A 22245-nucleotide genomic window follows, 5' to 3' on the forward strand; every position below is an offset into this window, starting at 1 on the left:
GGGGCGGGGCTGTGGTGGGAGAGGACAAGTAGGGTCAAGAAGAGTTAGGGGTGGAGCTAGGCGCTGGAGAGGAAGAATAGGAGAAAAAGAGTTTCGTCCAAGTGCGTGAGCGGCATGTGGGGCTCGGAGGGAAGGAAGATTGAAAAGAAAGGCAGGCTTGAGGAGGGGAGGCCGCCGGGTTGGGGAAATATGTCCTCGCTTCCCACTATGCTCCCAAAACTGCTCTGAGCTCTCAACCGCCCACCCTGGGTCAGCTCCCGGAGAGCCGGAATCTGCTGCTCAAATCCAGCCCCGATTCGGCAATTACAGTTCACAACTCTCGGAAAGCCCTGGGAAATCTGAGAATCTCCTAGAATAGTTGGGGTCTTTCATTTCGGACATCCCCTTTCCGCGGGACTTCTGCTTTTTAAAACTATTAAGGAAAATTTTAAACATAGGCAAAAGTGAATCCACTTTTAATAACCCTCACGTACCAGTCACCAAGAATCAACAATTAACATTTTGCCAATCTAGTTTCATCCCCTCTCCCGCTCCGTGCTTGAGTATTTTGAAACTAATCCCAGACATTATTTTACCCTTAAATTAATATGCATCTCAAACTGATACGGATTTTTTTAACTTCATTATCACATCTAATTAATAATTCCTTAATGTCATCTAATAGTGCATGTTCAAATTAACCTGGTTAAAGCCAAAATGTCATTTAATAGTTGTTTTTTTCCTATCAAAAGATCAAAAAAGAAATCTTCACATTGCATTTTGGTATAGCTCTTAAGTCTTTTAACAGTAGATTTCTAATACTTTTAATGATTTTCTTTATTAGCTGGGATTCTATAAAAAAAAAACTTTGGGGGGCCTGGGTGGCTCAGTTGGTTAAGGGTCTGCCTTCAGCTCAGGTCATGATCCTGGAGTCCTGGGATCAAGTTCCCTGTTGGACTCCCTGCTCAAGGAGGAGTCTGCTTCTCCCTCTGCCCCTCACCCGGATTATGCTCTCTCTCTCAAATAAATAAAATCTTTTTTAAAAAAAACAATTTTCACCAACTCATTGGTTATCCTGAAATACCGGGATCCTAGAAGAAAGACTGGATAAATGCTGTGGTTTTTCACTTTATTATAAAATTTCAGAGAAATGAGTTGGTGCCCTAGCAACCTCCAGTGTTAGCCAGTAAGATTTTGTTTGTTTAGTATCATTAGGAATGCATACATTTTACAAATCTGATGTGTCTTAATCCATTGTTATTTATGATACTCAAATGATCCTGTTAGGCTAGTGGCACACCTTAGAGCTGACTTCTTTGTCCTTTTGATGTGATCCATAGACATTTATTGAATAAGCCTCCTGGCATGCTATCCATCTTTCCATACATACTCCTGGTTTTGTTTACTCCTAAACTTCTTGGGGGTTTTGCAAACCAGCTATATGCTTTGTCACTCCCAAGCCCTTGCTCAAGCTGATTCCTTTGCCTAAAATGCCTTTTCCTATTTATGCACCCCAACTAATTTAGGTATCTTTGAAGACTCAGTGCTAACTTTACTACCATTATGTAGTTTTCCTCAAATCCCCCAAAAAGAGTGAGACTTCATTCTTTCTTCCAACACTATAATAGTACCAATAGCATGGACCACCTTGAATTGTAATTGTTTGCAACTCTGCTCCACACAACTGTGAGTTCATTGTGGGCACAGGCCTTCACATGATCATTTTATATCTCTGAAGTTCCTGATAAATGAAAACTTAATAAAATGATTCCTAAATTAATAAATACATCCATTTATTAAACAAATTTACTATCTACTATAAAATAGGTGTTGAAGATTCTGAGATAATTTGTACAGCTTACTGAATGATGGAGAAAACAGACACAGAAACAAAATACAATGTTATAATGGTATGATAATATTTGTCTGTGGGCATAGCTACATTTCCCACTTTCTGTCCCTTCTTCCCAGAATGTTCCTCATCCCTGTCCCCCATCTTCTCACTGCTGACTCTTCATCATTTGAGTTCTCAGCTAAAATCTCCCCTCTTCAGAAAGACTTCTCCTCACTGAATCACATTAATTATCTTCAGTAGCCAACAGCCAGCCCCCTCCATAAATATATTGGAAGACATTAACCAACAGAATATGTCAAATGCAATGAGATATATGTGACTATGTGATTGTCTTAGGTAGACCGTACAGGCCATTTTACTGGAGTTGCTCACTCTCTCCCTTGCTTGGAGGAAGCAAGTGGCCATGTTGGGGAACCCCACATAACAAGCTTCTTGAAGCTGAGGCCAACCTCCAACCCACAGCAAGAAACCAAAACCTTCAATCCTACAACTCAAGAAACTGAACTCTGCCAACAACCTGAGTGAGATTAAAAGCATATCCTTCCTCATTAGAACCTCAGATAAGATCACAGTCTCACCCAATATCTTGATTGCAGTCTTGTGAGACCCTAATCAGTGGAACTACTTAAGCCACGCCTAGATTCCTAACTAAAAGGGCGCCTGGGTGGCTCAGTTGGTTAGGTGACTGCCTTCGGCTCAGGTCATGATCCTGGAGTCCCGGGATCGAGTCCTGCATCGGGCTCCCTGCTCGGCGGGGGGTCTGCTTCTCCCTCTGACCCTCCTCCCTCTCGTGCTCTCTGTCTCTCATTCTCTCTGTCTCAAATAAATAAATAAAATCTTTAAAAAAAAAAAAGATTCCTAACTAAAAACGGAGATAATAAACGTGTATTACCACTAGGTTTTTGGTAATGCTACACAGCACGAAATAATGTGCCGTCTTTATGAAATTACATTGTGTCTTGTGGTTTACTTGTAACTTTGATATTGTAGAGGAGTGCTAGTTAATTAAAAAAATCATTAAAGTTATACTTTGCCATGTTGGAAGACAGTTGGCCATGTTCTGCTTGCCTTGTAAGGGGTATACTGTCTGCCCTTGTTCCTTTGTGTAGGATACACCCTTGGACAAGAGAGATAGTGTGCATTTCTAGAGCAAAGGGCAGGTTTGCTTAGAGCCTTAGAAGTCAGTCTCCTGGGTGCCTGGGTGGCTCAGTCGGTTAAGCGTCTGCCTTTGGCTCAGGTCATATGCCAGAGTCCTGGGATTGAGCCCTGCATCTGGCTCCCTGCTCAGTGGGGAGTCTGCTTCTCCTTCTGCCCCTCACCTCACTTATGCTCTCGCTCTCTCACACTCTTTCTCTCAAATAAATGAAAACCTTTAAAAAGAAAAAAAAGTCAGTCTCCCTTTGAGCAAAGGGCAGACGTTCTTACCACCCATTATTAAAGATTTGGGTTTCCTAAGCTCACTATATTTTTTTCCAGTAATGCAACCCAATATGTATGCAGATGTCATTTGGCCTTCTTCACATCACCCTGTGGGAATTGGAGCTCAGCAAACTGACACAAAAATGCTGATATATTGCTGCTACGGCTGTAAGTAATAAATTACCTTTATCTCTGACCTAGCAGTTTGCTGGCTTCTACTAGCATTCATGGGACTGTAGTAGGCAAATAGAGTAAAGTTTCAAACCCTTCAGAGTTCTTAAAAAGCTATAGAGCATAATATATAGTACATATTTACCTGTGGAATTTGCAGGCAGAAATGTAAATACTGTACAAAATTACCTCTAAACTTATTAACTAGGGAAGTGAGAATTCAAGCCTTGTAATTCTTCTCTCTCAGCATATGGTGTCACTCCTCTACCAACATCCACTTCCTACCCTTAAGTGGTAAAGTCTCCACACCTGGAATTTGTTAGGCATGAAAAATAGCTAAGTACTTTCATCATGGTGGGATTTTAGAAAGTATTTCCTTAATTGTTGCTTGTTACATTACCAGGGCTGCCAACCACAGAATGATTGCTTGGTGCCATTCATAGGTAATGCTTCCATTCAGTACCACACAATAACATATTTACTCTACTATAAAAAAGTCCATTAGACTCACCATTTCAACTCTTGCTGCCTATTAATATAGCAATTACAATAGCAATAGTGAAGAGCCCCACAGGCTTAAAATAGTAAAATATTGTTGGTTAGAATCAGAATTGGGAAGCAAGAACTTAATATGAAAGGCACTAATCAAACCAACCTCAGAGTTGCCTCTGTAAAACAGATGGTTGAATCTAATCCTTTATTATTTAGTCTCCACACACCACCTACTCTCAATTTAATCTCCAGTTACAGCTCTAAAATTGTCGTGTTTTTCTTGGGGGAAGTGGGTTTTTGAGATTTTTCTTGGGGGAGAATGGGAAACGCTAAATGTCATTGTGTTATACTCCTATTTTGCCTTTAAGACTAAGGCCATCCTATTGCTGGGTGAACTGGGGAGACCCTGGTTCCTGAGCCACCGACCCAGCGAGACCTGAAGGAGTTGCCGAAGGTTCTTGGTCTTGTCACGAGGAGGAATTCAAGGACAGACATGAAGCACAGTGGATGAGTAACAGAAGCAGGAAGTTTATTAAAGTAAAAAGTACCCTGTGGAGATGTGAGATCAAGAATGATAGCAAGAACAATGTGTGCCGTGGGGGTTTCGGTTTCTAGCTTTTATTGACCGTTATTAACTAAGAGGCAAAATGTTTATTACTTGGGATGTGAAGCAGTGTTTTACACTTTTTCTTCCTAACTTGGTCAGGGGTTTCCTGTCATGGCATCCACCATCTCAGGCCTGTTTGGTTAGATCTGGCTTCTTGTGGAGTGCTGCCAGGACAGGCCTCTGACTTTCCCAATAGCTGACCATGACTTCCTCAGTCCTGGCCTCCAGGTATCCTGTTAGAACCTAACTAACTGCCTACTCTAACAACAACCCCACAAGTCTAACAACATTTAGACTGAGTAAGAAAAGTAAAGAATGGTGTTTATGTTAAAACCAATCATTAACCTTAAAGCTTACCTCTTCATAAATTAAAAGGCAGAAGAAAAAGCAACCTACATGTGTAGGGTAACTAACATTTTTTTTTTTTAAGATTTTACTTATTCATTTGAGACACAGAGATACAGAGAGAGAGAGAGAGAGAGCATGAGCAGGGGGAGAGGGAGAAGCAGGCTCCCCACCAAGCCAGGAGCCCAATGTGGGGCTCGATCCCAGGACCCTGGGATCTTGACCTGAGCTGAAGGCAGATGCTTAACCATCTGAGCCACCCAGGTGCCCCCTAACTGTACCATTCTGAAACAAGAGGAGAAGTAAGTAGCTGGATATGAATAACATAAATATTTCATTTTGGAAAGGATTATCTTTTGGTCTTTTTTTCAAGGGCAGGAGAATATTCCATCCCGAAGAAGCAGTTGTTGGAAGGGTTTAAAGCATCACAGTTGCTCAACTGATGAATCACTGAACTCTGCCTCTGAAACTAATAATACACTGTATGTTAAGTAATTGAATTTAAATAAAATAAAGTAAAATTTAAAAAAAAAAGAGTCACAGTGCTCAGGGAGGAAACTAAGAGCTTGCTAATATGTGGAACACAGCCTGTTAAAGGAAGTGGGGACAGGGCAAGAAGGGGCTGCTACCCAACTTCTTTGCCCGAGGCCTGCCAATACTAGCTTACCCTGAGGAAATCACAGAGCGTTGTCACTGCAGTACACTTTCTTCACTGAAGCAAGGAAGGAGAGTGGGCAAGAAAAATCTTTTCTCAATTGCTGAAACTGTTACAGCATTTTGGTCTATAATCTGCATCTACATGGTTCTCTTAACTCCCTAAATTCTCCCAGATATTTCTTTCTCTTTTCTTCCTTGTTGATTTCCTAGACACCAAAGTTCAGTAGCACATTAGAGATCAATGATTAATTTAAAAATAAGAAATATTCACCTTGCATTTAGACAAATGAAGTGGGATAGTAGATTGAGCACAGACCTTAGAAGGAGATGATGTTGAGTCTCAGGCCTACCACTTACGAGTTATGTGACCTTGAACAAACAAATCATATCCATCTCTCAATGTTCTCATCTATAATGTAAATAGTAAGCTCAACTGCTGTGAAGATCAAATGATGGTTCACAAACTCATCGTGTATGGAAGACATTACAACTGAAGATTATGCTGCCATTTCAACAGCTTATACATTTTAAGTGGGCCCATCTTACAAATCTGGCTTCTCTATTAAGAATTATCAGTGCCAATATGAGAGTTATTGGACAATACTAGAGGGAAAAATCAGTTCAAACAACATTTTCTTTTTGTCTCTCTCCTTATTTAAGATAGATCTATGGGAAAAAATACTTGAAGATTCTTTGTAGCAACAGGGCAAAATAAAGCTTTCTTTGGAATAATTTGCCTGAATAAAACTTTATGCTGTGTCTACCATCTGCTAACTACTGTTGGGGCACCAAAATGAGTATGACAAGATCACAGCACATCATCTACAAATTCACAATATGTCTTTATAACAAAATGATTATTTTTACTTAAAAGCAAGGACACGGCTAAAGCTCTTAGAATAAAACTTACCTTGTTTAACACCACCTACAAGGGTAATGAAAGAGGACATCAAAATAATTAAATTCAATTATTACCCCACGAAGCAGTGTTTTCCAAATTGCATGTAGTGGGATGCTACCAGCATAGTTTTCCTTGTTTTTCACGTGTGGATAATTGCCTTCTTTATCCTGCTCTGTGCATGACACATTGTCATCATTGGTCCCTGAAAGATCACTTTATTTGCATTTATTCCCATTCTCTTCCCCCACTTACCTTCCTTCATAAACAACCATTCTGTTTAAAGCAAGTCTTTTTACATATATGCCTTCTTATGTGTATTTTGGGGTTTTGTACCCCTTCTTTAAATTTATGTAAATGGTATTGGGATATGTATCTATTCTCTTTCTTACTTTTTTCACTACCCACACTCTTTTAAAAATGTGTCCATGTTACTTTGTGTATGCTGTCAATGTCTTCTAGTATGTGCCTAGTGCACTACATTTCCCTATCCACCCCCGCAGTGATGAATGCCCACATTGCCTCCAATTCTCTGCCCCATAAACATGCTGTGACAATTATCCCCATATATGTTCCCTTATGGACTTGCTGAGGAAGTCTTTGGAATACAGATCCAGAAACAGAATTGCTGAGTCACAGAATATGCATCTACTCTTAAATTAACTGGATACTGCCTAACTTCCCTCCAAAATGGCAGGACCATTCCACATTCCCAACAGTAACCTGGAAGGATTCCTACATCCTTACAGGTACTTGGCATTATTCAGCTTTCTAATTTTTGTCAGTCTACTTCACTGTTGTTTTATTCTCCATATCTATGATTCATACTTGTTTGGAATAGCTCTTTTTATAAGTGCTGGCCTCAGTTTCTTTCTTCTATATATTCTACATATCCTCTTGCAGTAAGTAGGCAAACAAAAAAGTTGCTTGAACATTTCTGCTTCTAATACTGTCTGTTCATAACCCTTTTCCATTTCTCTACTGAGGTTGCTATTCTCTTATTGTTACTTTCTATATGTTCCTTAAATATTCTAGACATCAATCCCTTGTTGGATTTAGATATTTCAAGTATCTTTGACCAATTCATCATCTATGTGTTAACTTTGTCTATAGTTTCTATTAAAAGATAAACCGAGGCATAATAAAAATTTAAGAGTTTGTTTGAACAAGAATTGGTACAAATTGGGCAGCAGAAACGGTTAGGAACACTCACTCCACTGACAGGAGCTCAGAGAGAGGCTTCTACAGAGAGAAGGCGGAAGAAAAGTAAACAAATTATTGACTGGCTACAGCTTAAACTTGAGTTGGCTGTTTGTGAATGGTTGTCCTTAGCATTTTGATTTTGTAACCTTGAGGTATTTATAGGCTTAATTTTTGGTTTGCTTAATGTAGGCCACTGCAGCATTAGGGCTACATCAGTCTGATGGCTTCTTTAATTAATTTAACATGTCCTACGGAAAACATCAAGCCTTTGTTTTGATGTAATTAACTTCATCTTTTTTTTTTTCCTTTTACTGATGATGAGAGAAAAACTCTCTAAAGGCCTGATATATAAGGGAAGCCATTTTAGATTTCTTCCTAAGTTAGCATGACTGTACATAAACTTTGTTCAAAACAAAGGCCTGACTATTGCCTGCCATACATGCATTGTACGTGTGCTTGTGTAGCCTAAGGAAAGGTAGCCTAAAGGAAAAATCCTCTTGTCCTTGAGATATCAATCAACATTCCTGTTCCCTGCATTCCTTTACAATAAAACTCGTCATTCCTGCCTATATGCTAACCTGTAATCTTTTGAGCTTTTACAAGATGAAAAAAAGTATGTAACTCTGTAAAAACTGTTCATTCTCCACAGTACTTTCTTCCCTGTGAAGAGTGTGTTTCCTGGGCAGCTGTTTTAACTTGGGCTCAAATAAAACTCTTTACTTTTAGAGATTCTAAATGGTTTGTTCAATTTGTGTTGACACAATCTGTGCTTTTGAAATGTTGTCAAATAGGTTGTACCTCCCTTCTCAGTATAAAGATAACCTTCACCAACTTTACATTAATGTATTTTGGGGTCCTAAGTAACAGAGACATGCTATTAAAGTTGGGATGGGTTTTTTTTTAAGATTTTATTTTTAAGTAATCTCTAAACCCAGCGTAGGGCTCGAACTCATGACCCCGAGATCAAGAGTCAAACGCTCCACTGACTGAGCCAGTCAGGCACCCTAAAGTTGGGATGATAAAAAAAAAAAAAAAGATATGCTCCTCTATTATCACTACCTTCTATTAATTTCTTAGTTTGACCTTTCACATGTACACCTTTAATGCATCCAGAGCCCCACCTTTTGATGTAGTATTTAATTTTCTTCCATTTGTTTTTTCGCATTGATTTGTGCAGCCATGTTTATTGTACATTACCTTTCCAACTGATGTTGAGGTTGGCAGTCCAAGAAACACTGTTTAAATAGCAAGATATTAAACAAGAGTAGTGAACACCTAGTTGAAAGAACTAATAATGGTAGATAAGGGTTATTTTAGGAGAACATAAGGACAATATGTTGTATTTTTAAACATACCAATCCATAATGAGGTAAAAATCATGCTCATTAAAAGTTTTTAGATGACAAAATAGGGATGGTTTTAATAATTTGGAAAATACACATAGAGAAATTACTTCTAGGGCGCCTGGGTGGCTCAGTTGGTTAAGCCTCTGCCTTCGGCTCAGGTCATGATCCTGGAGTCCCAGAATCGAGTCCTGCATGGGTTCCCTGCTTAGCAGGGAGTCTGTTTCTCCCTCTGATCCTCCTCCTTCTCATGCTTTCTCTCTCTCTTAAATAAATAAAATCTTTTTTAAAAAAAGAAATTACTTCCATATAGCACCAGTTCACAGACATACCAATGAATTCCCTGAGCTAAATCTCTGAAATACAGAAACAAACCTTTGTTAGGTGATACTGAAAGTCTGATTACCCAAAGTATCAATCACTAGGCAGCTATCTGAACAATGCCTTGAAGTCCTGCTTCAAAAAATAAGTTCATTCCCTTTCTCCAACAATTCTCTGCGGGAAAAATAAAAACAAAAACAAAAAAACCACAATTGCAAATAGTAGGTGCCAGTTTACTTATATACCAATCGAATTCAAGAAATGCCAAGGAAAATCATTTTTCAATTTTATTACCTGGTATATTTGCCCTATGATGGAACAATTCATACTGAAATCAAGTAAGTTAGAAAGGGAGCTATAAACACCAATTCGTTAAGAATTTAAAGTGTATGGTATACGGTATGAATATTAGGAGAATTTTTTCCCTACACTTGTGGATTGCATTGTTCAAATGTCTTTGCTGATCATTTTTAACTAAATCAGAAAAAGACGGAGGTGGAGGTGGGGATGCGGAGGGAGAGGAGGGCAGATAATACAACAGGAAACATGCGGAACTAATCCGTTACTGGGTGGAGCTGGCTCTCATTAGTGGTTTCTCATGTTTAGCGTGGACAAGTCATTTCACCTTCTTCGGCTTCGATTTTCCACTGCTAGGCGGAGAGGTTAAGAAATATGACCTCATTTCTCTCTTCCTTTTCGAGTCATCCCCCAGTTGATTGACAAACTTTGCCCTTTCATCCCGCCTCTCTGCACCTGCGCGGAAGAGGCGCCCTCGCCTTAATAATTCATTTAGCCTCTCCTGCGCAGGCGCCACTTTTTACCTTTTCTCGCCTTCCTATTCCCTCCGGGTCTGAGAGAGGCAGGACTTCCTGTCCCTTGTAGAGCCACTGTCGGAAGTGACTGCGGGCAAATCGGCCTTCGCCAAGCCTGGGAGAGGGTAGGGGTGGCGGTGCTGGTTGCTGCTTTAGGCTTCAAAGATGCCTGGTCTGACGGCCGCAAGCCCTACCCCGTCTGACTCACAGGAGAAGAAGCCGCTGAAGCCCTGCTGCGCCTGCCCGGAGACCAAGAAGGCGCGCGATGCTTGGTCAGTGCGCAAGCGGGGAGGGTCAGCGGGCACGCCCCGCGCTTCGCCTTCCGGTGCCTTCATGCCCTGCCTGCCCTTGGGCTCCGAGTTTTGCTGTGCTGCGTTCTTGAGAGTTAAAGGCCCCTGTAGGCTTTGGGTCAGCTGTCTCTTGACTGAACCCACAGCCCAGCCCGGAGACATGGATGAAGGGTTAGGAGAGAGGTCAGATTGAACCGGGCTCGCTTCACCCGCTCATCCCTTACTGCAAAGGGCTTTTGAGCATGTTATGTGTCGAGCATTGCCTTACGTCTACTAAAGACATAGAAATAGATAAAGATGCTACTTGATTGAGCGCCTGGGTGGCTCAGTTGTTAAGCGTCTGCCTTCGGCTCAGGTCATGATCCCAGGGTCCTGGGATCGAGTCCCGCATCGGGCTCCCTGCTCGGCGGGAGGCCTGCTTCTCCCTCTCCCACTCCCCCTGTTTGTGTTCCCTCCCTTGCTGTCTCTCTCTGTCAAATAAATAAATAAATAAAATCTTAAAAAAAAAAAAAAAGATGCTACTTGATTTAAAGGAGCTTAAAATTAATGGAGACATATGCCAAGCTTGCTGCTACCACGTGCTATGGGCTATGACAGAAGATTTGGCAAGATCAAAGAGTAAAAGTTTTCTGGTAAAATGTTGGCATAGTAGGACACGGTACATTTCTTAAAGTACTGAAGAGTTCCCCTTACTCTCCCCCCTCTTTGGGTAGATGAATTAAAAATCAGCCTGTGACGTTGGTGACACAGTGTTCAGAATAGTACATCTAAATTACTATCAACGCACAAAAGGTTTTATTTGTTCTCATTTTATACAGCCTGTGTTGTGGAACAAATCTCAGGGGGGTTGCTCAGAAAATGTGAATGTACACCTCTCCCTCCAGCCCCTTTTTGTCCTATAAAAAATAATCAAAGGTGGCATGGTGGGGTTAATAAGAGTTGTAGGAGCGTAGTGCTTTTTATTAATACTCAGTACTTTGCAAATAATACTGTGAAAGGAGAATTGAAAGACTACAATCTGATACTGAAAATAGCTTTCCTAGTTAACAGTAAGTGCTTGTGGAATCTGAAAATAGTATGGTGTCATGATTAAGAGCCTGGGATCCAGAGTTAAGCTTTGAATCCTGGTCCACCAGCTCTGTGACCTAGAGCAAGTTATTTAAGGTACCTCCTCCCATGTCTGTAAAATGGGCCCTAATAAAAGTATCCACCTCTAGGATTACTGTTAACGGTTAATGATACAAGCCACACAAGTGCCTTGCTAGCTATTATCTTCATAGGGAGCTCGCTATCCCAAGCACTCATTTGCAGGCAGCCCTTGAGCTAGTGAAGTATGTATAGGATTTGGATCTTTCAAGAAGGAGAACCTATCCTTCAAACTGTTTTTGTGTTAATTGCCTCAGACCAGTGTGCCCAAATACCTATAGTCAGTAGTAAGTTTTTTCTTACAATTGAATTTGGCTTAACTTGACCTTTGCTAAAATTACATTTTCAGGCCCTAGAAATAAAGCTGTGTGGTCCTAGGTTTTACTTTGTGAATTTTACAAATAAAAAGTTCTTTGATCATCACAAGGGAAGCTCATCAGGCTGCTGTTGGCTGCCAGATCTTGCTGTTTATGTTGTTGGGTGTTATTATGATTAGAAAGAGATTTATTTAGGTCTATTTGAATGTAGGGCAGAATAAAAAATTTAATTCCTCTGTAATGGGCAAAAAATTAAGTTCTTCTTTCTGTCCTTCATTTAAGATAAATATTGTATTCAGATGGTTTGTTTCATTAGAGAACTGTATTGTTCCTTGGATATGAACTAGAAGCAATATTAAACATAATTATTTCTTCTAATTAGATTCTCCCTAAAAACTAGTTGTCTGTGGAACATCTTCATGGGCATGGAAATATCACAAGAGCCAATAAAAACAAAGCCATTTGGTGTAATAGCATTTTTTTTAACCCCAGCTATCTTCCATCAGACCCATGTTCTACCTCACTCCCTATCACTATCATGCGTGCTTATTTACTACTAATGTGTTTAATGTTTACTTTGTTAGATAACAAGTACATTATGTTTTATAGCATCATTGAGAAAGGAGAAGAGCAGTGTGGACACCTAATCGAGGCCCACAAGGAGTGCATGAGAGCCCTGGGATTTAAGATATGAAACGGTGAGCAGGATACTTTCTGACTGGAAAGATAATACATAAACTTAATGCTTCAGATTTGTGCTTTATAGATTTAGCAGTCATTAGGCAACATTCTAGTCAAAAGATAGTTCACCTGGTTAATCTAAGATGCTGAAGTATCACTTAAAAGATAATTTTCAGCTTCTAATGTAGGGAGTAAATGATGCTAATAAATTGAGAGGCATTCAGTGGATTTGGGGAGGGAGAATTTATCTTTCAAAAAAGGGTTTGATAAAAGCCTTTAGCGTCAGAAGGAATAATGGTTTAGGAAGTTCAAAATATTCAGTTGTCTGACTTAAAGGAACTAAAAGGAAAATACTCTTTATTTCTTATTCCTGGTATTGTGGGTCTTTAGTAGGGGCTTTTAAATAGGGAGTAAGTAGTACATGGAAGCATTGCTTTCTGCAAAAGAGAAAGGAATTATAGCTATTTCTTTTGTACCAAGCTTCTAATAATACTATAACCTCAGACCTTTTTTTTTTTAAGATTTTTATTTATTTATTTGACACACAGAGAGAGAGAGCACACAGGTAGGCAGAGCAGCAGGCAGAGGGAGAGAGAGAGAAGCAGGCTTACTGCAGAGCAGAGAGCCCAATTTGGGGCTCAAACCCAGGACCCTGGGATCATGACCTGAGCCGAGGGCAGATGCTTAACAGACTGAGCCACCCAGGTGCCCCAGACAATTTTTTTTAAAAGAACTTAGAATCCAAATTTTAATGCTGAAGGGATCTTAAATTATACTACAATACCATAAATAAATGATTTTTGTTTGGGAGCTCTTTCTTCAGATAGCACCTTATTTCCCTCCCTCACTTCATTCAGGTCTCTGTTCAAAAGCCTCATTATGAGGTGCCTGGTTAAGTGTCTGCCTTCGGCTCAGGTCATGATCCCCGGGTCCTAGGATTGAGCCCCGAGTCAGGCTCCTTGCTCAGTGGGGAGTCTGCTTCTCCTTCTCCATCTGCCTCTCCCCCACCTTGTGCTTTCTCTCTCTCTCAAATAAATCAATAAAATCTTAAAAAAAAGAAGTCTCCTTATTAGAGAAGCTTTGCCTCAACACTCCACCTGAAATAGCATCCCTTCCCCATCATTCGATCCCAGCACTGTCCAATGGAACTTGCTGTGATAATGAAAGTGTTCTGTACCTTCACTCTCCACTATTCCATACGTGGAGCCATGTGTGGCTATTGAGCCCTTGAAATGTGGCTGGTAAAACTGAAGAAAGAACTGAATTTTTAGTTTAGTTTTAATGTGAATAGCCACATTGAGCTAGTGACTACCCTATTCTTAACATCACTGCTTGCATATTAGATATTTATTTATTGTCTGCATTGCTTTACACCAAGTAGAATGTAAGCCCTGAGAAAGTAAGAATTTTTTGCTTTACTCAACTGTCATCTACCCAGGACCCATAACCATGCCTGGCACATAGTAGGTGCTCAATGGAGGGTTGTTAATTAAATGAATAAATAAATGAGGAACTAAGGCCTATAGGTATGGAACGGCTCCCAAGGTGAGTTAGCAGGATCAGGACTGGAACCTCTGTCTCCAGGCAGACTTCCTTTGCTTTTTGCCCCCACCCCAACATCCACAGCACACCGCCCCTTTTAACTTAATAATAGCTGAGAGATAATGCCAAAGTCACATTCCAATATAACAGTAAATAGAAAGCCTGGTTTCTTTCCCTTTCACCTCTCTCTCCTGCCTCTTTAGAATTTCACATATGGCTAGTCTTCCTCACTGAGCTATAAAAAAGGACAGATAAGGAACCTGTTCCAAGCTGAGAAGAAGTACCACTACGTGGTGGAAAACAGTCTAGGCTGAAAGTCCTGAGGCTTAATTTTGGTTCTCCTGATGTCTAGCAAACTTAGCATGTAGTTTACTTCAGCTGCATTTAACATTCATCGAGACACTAATCCTCTCTGGGTTTCATTTTTTTAATTTATAAAAAGAGAACCATAATACATTTTGTGATTTTATATATGGTATGGTGTATCTACTCTGTGTGTACATGACATACTTAAATGGCTTTTAAATTTCTTTAAATCCCATGGTGAATCATTTTGTAAAATAAGTAAGTTTGGGTGTATGTTTGGGGGGGTGTTCTTTAAAAGTGGAAGTATACCTATTGATTATTTCTGAAGACCTGGAATCTTAACATTTGTACACGGTTTCCTTTTTCATAATCTAACTCTCTTCCTTAGGGTGTTGTGTAAACTGTTGGTTAGTGCCAAGCCTGTCTTGGTAAAAAAGGTGATTTTTAAAAATGCTAATTTTAGGAGCAGCAGAAGCTTCTCTTGGACTTCACGTGGACCACAAAGGTGCTACAACTGTTGTCATAATTAGCATAAATTCACAAGGACTCGAAGATATCCTAGTTTTCTTTATATCATTGGGACAGAGAGTGAGAGTGATTCCTATGTACTTTGTGTGTAGAAGAAAATGCAAGAGATTTGGACTTAAAAGACTTGATGTTTAACTGATTGTGTGGTTTTGGGCAAGTCACTAACTTCTGAACCTTAGTTCACTTCACAGAGTCATTGTGATGATTAAATGACAGGTGTATGAATAGGATTTGTAAACTATCAAAGAGAAACCAGAACAGAATAGCCTGTGTCTTGGGAATTGGGGGTAGCAGACATTCAGTTGAGGTCTGTTGAATATATGACCTGATTACATATTTTTGAATCCTGGTTATGAGAAGAACAATCTGAATCCACATAGGGCCTTTTTTAGAATTCAGATGTCATGTTTTCATTGTCAGCATGATAGTACTTTTGGAAAAGGAACAGGTGTTTGGATCTCCTTTGGTTCCAGGTGTCCTATTTCCCCAACCCCCATTGGGAAATGGACAAACAGCGAAGTAAAAAAAAGACTTGTTCAAGTTAAGAATGGTTAGCTGGTGGAATTAAAACTAGAGTCTAGGTCTTTTATGTTCTCCAAAACACAGCTATAAAAAAGGACAGATAAGGAACCTGTTCCAAGCTTTACACTTCATTCCTTGCACTTAATGAGATCTTATTGCCAACATACTCATTTTTAGAACTGCGCACAGACTTGCTCTTCAATCCTAAAACTTTATTATGAATGCAAATTAGAAAGACCTATTGTTGAAATGTATAGGTGTATATATCTCAGTAACTAGGTCATTGGCTGTAAAATCCAGTACTAGTGTCTACGTTGTTACAAAATAAACGTCACTAAATTGATATCCCTTGGACTATTAGATCACATTTTTCTGAGGATAGCTGTAAAGGAAAAATACTTTTGCAAACCTATATCTTCCCAGTAATGATCACAAAAGTTACTTAATTCAAAAACCTTTGTAGATTTTAATGTTACATCCTAAATAAGATAGGTCTTATTGTACCTTGAATTTAGTACATCGGGACTTAATATAAAAGTAGGCTACATTCAGCCAAAGGTGTACCTTGTAATCATCTGAGGACTGTTTTCCAAAATTCACATGCCCCTAGGCCTTGATCTGTTCCTGTTGACTCAGAAACTGCTAGATAATGTTCATGTGCACCCTTTAAGAACCATTGGGTTAAGCTGAAGAAGTAGCAGGGATATTGCTAAATATAAACTACCTAAAGATTTAATAGTAGCAAAGACAGAGACTTGAAAACTACTCCTAAGGAAAAACAGGTGTGTGATGGTGGTGATTCTAGACACTTTCTTCTATCGTATGACTTTTTTTTTTTTTTTTTTTCACTGAAAGAGAAACTAGAGGAACCGAGAACGTGCTTAAAAATGTAAAGAGGAAATGACAGCTAGTATCTTTCTGACTTTAGGAGTCAAAAGGAACCTTGAGAACTCAGCCTGGGGGCTAAAATCATTGAAAGAAAATGAAAGGACTAGGACTGAGCAGTGGGGATACTCAGTATTTACTGTTTAACAGAACTTAATAGTTGGTTAAAATATGCTGATTTCTCACCCACACCCACCTGATTATGTATGAAAATATAATCCCAAGAAAATCCAGGAAAAGTGTCATTTCTTGCTATTCAAACATTTATTCATTGAATATGTATTTATTGTTTAATACCCTAGAAAATGCTAACATGAGAAAGACAGGGTCTCTTCTGTCAAGGATTTTACATCCAGACAAGTAACCAAGAGGTTTACACCCAGAGGCTTTCAGGAGTAGCCCCTCCTGATATATAGTTAGTGGCCGAAGAGGTAACAGAGCTCTAGATTGCTCTTATAATATCGGGTGGCTTCATTTTTGCTTATCTCTCTTGCTCAATCCTTTGCTTAAGTGTATTCTTCCTTTGAGCCTTTTAGAAAAGAGAGTTTAGATGTTTGTATTGTTGATGAGGCTTATCTTTTCTAAACCACCTACAGGGAATAATAGCTAGATGAAGGAAGAAGCACTTGCATTGGGCTTGAAGAGCTGGCTAGCCCAAATTACTTACCTTTTTAAGCATTGCTCTCTGTCTTCTGGGAGAGGGACTGGGGGTCGGAGTAGGTGAGAACAGTCTGGGGAGAAGCCTGGTACTGATTGACTTAAACCAGCAACCTATCCTCTACTACTCTCCTTTTTTGCCATTTTTTGCCCTGGGGATGAAGTGAGTAACTTTCCACAGGATGTCCCTTGTATACAGAGCTGACCTTCTGCCTTCCACTTTGTGGATCTTTGCCAAGCATACTTGAATCAACAAGAAGGGGGTTGCAAGTCTCTTCTTTTGAATATCTGTAAAAATAAACTGTCCTAGCCTTTTTGGGAAGATATTTTTTTAGTAAATAAACATATATAGTTTTTAACAAAGACTTCTAAAGATTAAAAAGTGTACTGGATTGAACAGTTTCAGTGATGTTTTTTAGTTAGACAAAACTAGAATTTAAAACTGTAGGTTTTTATTCTAAACCACAGTTTAGAGTTAATAGTACTTGGGTGAAACATTCATTTCTACTGGTCTTAATTCCCTAATTCCATAGGTCTGGCATGATGTTTGAAATCTAATTTTCTAATATAAATTTTTTTTTTGTAGGTGGTATACTCTGTGAATGAATAATTCCTGAAGAATGAAGAAGATTCAGTAGTTTTGGGAATTCTTTGAGGAACTTTGATAAATGGAAAAAGTATAATTTATTAAAAAAGAAAATATCTCTGGTCAGAAATCTTCAGGTGTGTTTCTTTTTGTGTTCCTCACATCCTTACATGGCATTTATTTGTTTTTCTTAAAGGATATAGTATAAAAAATCTTGTAATATTAATTTCTTCTGTTGTGTCATTCTGGGAATTCTAGATATTTGTTGTAAGATACTGATCTCACTCAGTGAACTCTCCAAATGAAGCGCATAGAAGTAAGGAAATAACCCCTTACCAATTCAGAATGAGTATGGTAGCCATATCATCTCATTCAATGTTTTGGTTTTTATTTTAAACTTACTTAAAGTCAAGAACTGGACAAGCCTTCAGTCTTAATATTTTGTATCATTATTGTTATTCTTTACTAGTTCTCTCTTTGGGAAAGTTAATTGTTTAGATTTTGGACCACATTCAGGTGCCTTGGCTTGGAAGATCTCAACTGTTTTTGCATAATTAATCTGTAGATGTCTAGTTACATTTAAGATAAACTAGGATCATTAGTTTAATGCCTACTGGCCAGATAATTGTCTCTTATTGATTAGAAGCTGGCCCAGATCAGAGGCTGGACTAGTACAGATAAGTCACTAATGAAATAGCTCAGTGCTCTGCTGTAGTGATACCCGGAGTAGTACATAGAGTATGGTTTGCTTACTATAGCAACCCCATGGTCCTGTTAGCTGCTTATGGGCTAACGAAGCAAGGTCATATTCTGCCTGAAGTAAATTGAGTTTCAAATCTCAACAACAAAAGATACTGATAAACATTAAGAGAATATGTAGTGTCCATACGTCATTCTGTGATGGGAAAATTGCCTTTTATAAAATAAAGGAGCTGAATTAAGTTATTCCTTAGGATTCACAGCGTGGCTTTGAAGTATGACAGACTTAGGTTCAACAGGTCACAACCTCTTTCAGTCCGTTTTTCTCATCTGAAAGAAAAAAGAAGCAAGGATAGAAATAATACTTAATGTACAAGATTGTGAGTACTAATTAAAATGGTGTATATACTGTGCATTTTACAGAGTATCTAGCATTTAGTGTTAATTAACATTCTCTAATTCTTTGATTCTCTACTTATATTTCTACCTGAATATTTGTTTGGATATAATACTTTTAAGAAGTACTTTAGGGGTGCCTGGGTGGCTCAGTCGTTAAGCGTCTGCCTTAGGCTCAGGTCATGATCCCAGGTTCCTGGGATCGAGTCCCGCATCGGGTTCCCTGCTCGGCGGGAAGCCTGCTTCTCCCTCTCCCGCTCCCCCTGCTTGTGTTCCCTCTCTCTCTGTGTCTCTCTCTGTCAAATAAATAAATAAAATCTTAAAAAAAAAAAAAAAAGTACTTTATAGCTTTCAGAGTATTCTTCTAGGTGAAGAATAGAATCTTGGACTCCTAAGATAAAAATCAACTTCCCACCAAACACCAGTCCTTGGCAGATGGTCATCTAGATTCTGCTTGAATATGTCCTGGACTACAAAAAGGAGGGAAAAAAACCTATAAACTTACCACCCAGTGTTAATTTTTGCTGTATGCTGTTCCAGACTTTTCTTATGCATTTATACATGTTTTAAAATAAAAGATAAGGTCATTTTTCTATGCTGTATATTTTTAACGAAATCATATTACTTTTTCCCCTTGATATATTTTACCAGCCGTGAATATAGTCCTCATAATATGATTTGTATTGGCTATGTAGGAATCCATTCTGAGCTTACTATAATTTAACTAATTCCCTATTTGTACATTCATTCATTAAACAAAATGTTTTGTAGAATGCTTGCTGTTATGCCAGATACCATTCGTGGAATTGAGTATTGGTCTTGAACAGGAATATAACTGATACCTAAATTATTTCTGATTTTGTCGTTGTTGTTTTGTTGGTTGGTTTTATAGAAACATATAAGGAAGAAAGGAAGAAATCACTTGAAATCCTACCAGTCTACAATAGGACTACTTTTTGGTGACTTTGCCATTCATCTCTTTCTGCATATATATACTTTATTTTTTTTTATTTTTTATTTTTTTGGCCGCTTCATAATAATGCTGCACTGGAAGTTTCCATAGGAAATTCTGTACAGATTCTTTACAAATTACTTAGCTAAGGATGGGCCAGAGGCTATGCATGTTTTCAAGGCTTTGGATGAGTACTGCCTGATTGATCTCTAGAAGGGGGTTACCCATTTGCACCTTTGTATCTGAAGGTGCCTATTTCCTTAAGCTCCTGGCAAGCTTAATTTTTTCAACCTTTGCCAGTTTGATATGCTCACATGATAGATAAAGGAACTGAAGCACCCTTCTTGACATCTGCCGTAGTTAAAAATATATCTCACGAGATGCTCTGCCCATCCTTCCCTAGTGCTTAAGCCTTCCCAAAGACTATGCATTAACATTTTGGTACCAATAATAGTAAGAGATGTTACCACAGTAATTTGAAAAATGAAAAAGTTCACATCCTAGTAGGTGACCACCACATTCTGACATAATCTTTGCTAAACTCCTGCTATTCACAGTAATTCCCAAGCTCAATACAGACACAATCACACCATTCTTTCTAATCATTTCCTTTTGTCTAACCTTAAAACATTTAACTGAAAGGTCGATAAGAACAGGACCATGAGGGTGCCTGGTGGCTCAGTTGGTTAAGTGTCTGCCTTCGGCCCAGGTCATGATCCCAGGATCCTGGGATCAATTCCCACATTGGGCTCCCTGATCAGCAGGGGGTCTGCTTCTCCCTCTCTCTCTCTGCCCCCCCCACTCTTGCCCTCTCTCTCTGTTTCAAATAAATAAATAAAATCTTTTTAAAAAGATAGGATCATGGGGCGCCTGGGTGACTCAGTCGTTACGCATCTGCCTTTGGCTCAGGTCATGATCCCAGGGTCCTGGGATCGAGCCCCGCCTCGGGCTCCCTGCTCAGCAGGAAGCCTCCCGCTCCCGCTCCCGCTCCTTGTGTTCCCTCTCTCTCTCTGTCTCTCTGTCAAATAAATAAATAAAATCTTAAAAAAGAAAATATAGGATCATGACCCTAAGCAAGGCCTACTTCAGGTTAACTCTACAGTCTGATGTGAGGCTGCTGGAAAAACCATACTTCCCGTTTTACAGGTGAGAGGTACTCAGTTTAAGGAAATTGCTGTGGTCAAATAGCTGGTGACCTGGGATATAAGTCTTGTCAGTCAAGTTCAAGCCCAGTGTTCTTTGCTGTACCAAGTATCTAATATAAACATCAAATATTCATAGTTCGAAATTCATTTATTCATTCAGTTCATATTTAGAGAAGTCCTATTATATGCAAGGAACTGCACTAGGTGTTGAATATTCATGTGTGAATCAGACATACATCTTGCCCTCAAGGAGATGAGAGGCTATTTGACTCAACATTTACTTGGGACATAATATATGCTAATTGTGTGCTAAGTAGTGAACAAAGATGTAAGACACGGTCTTACTCTTAAGCCTCTCAGAGAGCTTATAATCTAGGAGATATATGTATACAAACTATAAACATATAAAGTTGAATACTCAGTACTATGATGAATATTCCAAGATACTATCCTAAAAAGAGTGCATGTGTGACTACCCAGGGTTTCTTTCTTTAGCTATCAAAAACTGCTAGCTGGTAGTTCCATCTGTGTCGATTATGGTGATTTTGAAAGCAAGTTATAGAAAATCCTCATCAAGGGAAACTCATATGACTGAAAATCCAGAGTTAGGGCAAACTCTAGATGCAATGATGTCATAGGTTCAATGATGGTAATCCAAGACTCAAGTTGTTTTCATCTCAGAGCTCTTTCTTCCAGAACTGATGAAACCATGTACTTTCTTGTTCAAGTCCAGCAGAAGAGAGAAACCATTCCCAAAATATGAAATCCCTTTTTTTAAAGTCTGATTGAGACAAATTAGGTTATATGTATTTTTATGGACCAATAATAGTTGCCAAACAGAATGCCTTATGCTGATTGGCTTAAACAGGACCCCCCACCCCACCACTGCCCTTGGATCCGTGTGTAATTATAGTTATCAGCACAAAACTGGAATTCCCTAACAAGGAGGAAGGGGTAGATGGACTTTGAGTAGGCAACCAATTCTCCACTAAACTACCTTGTCCACTAACAACCAAGTCATCCTGAATGGTCAAATTGAGTTTAAAGGAGCATTTCCCCTCATAGTTTACTCAAACTTTTGAGAGAAATGTATTAGTAGAACACAAGAAGTTGTCTGATGTTAAGTTTTCACAGAATAAAACAATCAGCAGATGTTCAGAGAACTGTTTCCTGAAGAGTGGTCCTTCTGGAGATCCTACGGGAGATCTGAATCTGGAAGCATTCACCGTCAAGTACCGGACCACCTAACTACAGTGCTTAAGCAATAAATGTAGTTTACCTCCTGTCATGAAGTCTGGAAGTTGAAAGTTCCAGATCTGAGACTGTGGCTCAGTAATACTTGGGAGAAGTGTGACTTGTTCTATTTTTCAGCTCTTTATCCTTCTCATCCTTAGGTACATGATATCTCATGGTAGCTTCAAGCATTCCATCAAGCCAGGATAGAAGGTAGCAGGCCTTCTCACTGTCTGTCAGGAAGTCTTTTTCCCAGAA

General features: G+C 39.2%; 2 protein-coding genes and 1 long non-coding RNA gene across 5 annotated transcripts in view; 2 read left to right on the plus strand and 1 right to left on the minus strand.

Moving 5' to 3' along the window:
* CFAP91 (cilia and flagella associated protein 91) overlaps positions 1–10121 on the minus strand; it is a 103663-nt gene extending 93542 nt beyond the window's left edge. The window contains exon 1 of one of the 2 annotated variants that reach the window (XM_081833428.1): positions 10112–10121. The gene's annotated coding sequence lies outside the window, so the exon portion shown is untranslated. Of the gene's footprint in view, positions 1–9915; positions 10031–10111 lie in introns of those variants that run through there. The other variant, XM_081833415.1, reaches the window with a different exon arrangement.
* Positions 65–7198, plus strand: LOC102748523 (uncharacterized). 2 transcript variants are annotated; one of them, XR_434973.3, is made up of 3 exons: positions 65–101; positions 3311–3421; positions 4285–7198. It is a non-coding gene; the product is annotated as an uncharacterized LOC102748523 (long non-coding RNA). The 2 variants fall into 2 exon arrangements; XR_014149285.1 differs by lacking the exon at positions 65–101 and adding an exon at positions 1807–1889.
* A 19-nt stretch (positions 10122–10140) lies between the features above and the next one.
* On the plus strand, positions 10141–17692 carry COX17 (cytochrome c oxidase copper chaperone COX17). The gene is made up of 3 exons (XM_081833561.1): positions 10141–10374; positions 12465–12553; positions 17563–17692. Exons 1-2 carry the CDS (start codon positions 10268–10270, stop codon positions 12547–12549), a joined length of 192 nt encoding a protein of 63 aa, XP_081689687.1. The 5' UTR covers positions 10141–10267; the 3' UTR covers positions 12550–12553; positions 17563–17692.
* Positions 17693–22245: the final 4553 nt, after the last annotated feature.

Source organism: Leptonychotes weddellii, chromosome 1 (assembly GCF_054177405.1).
Source record: "Leptonychotes weddellii isolate Sample4059 chromosome 1, ASM5417740v2, whole genome shotgun sequence".
NCBI lineage: Eukaryota > Metazoa > Chordata > Mammalia > Carnivora > Phocidae > Leptonychotes > Leptonychotes weddellii.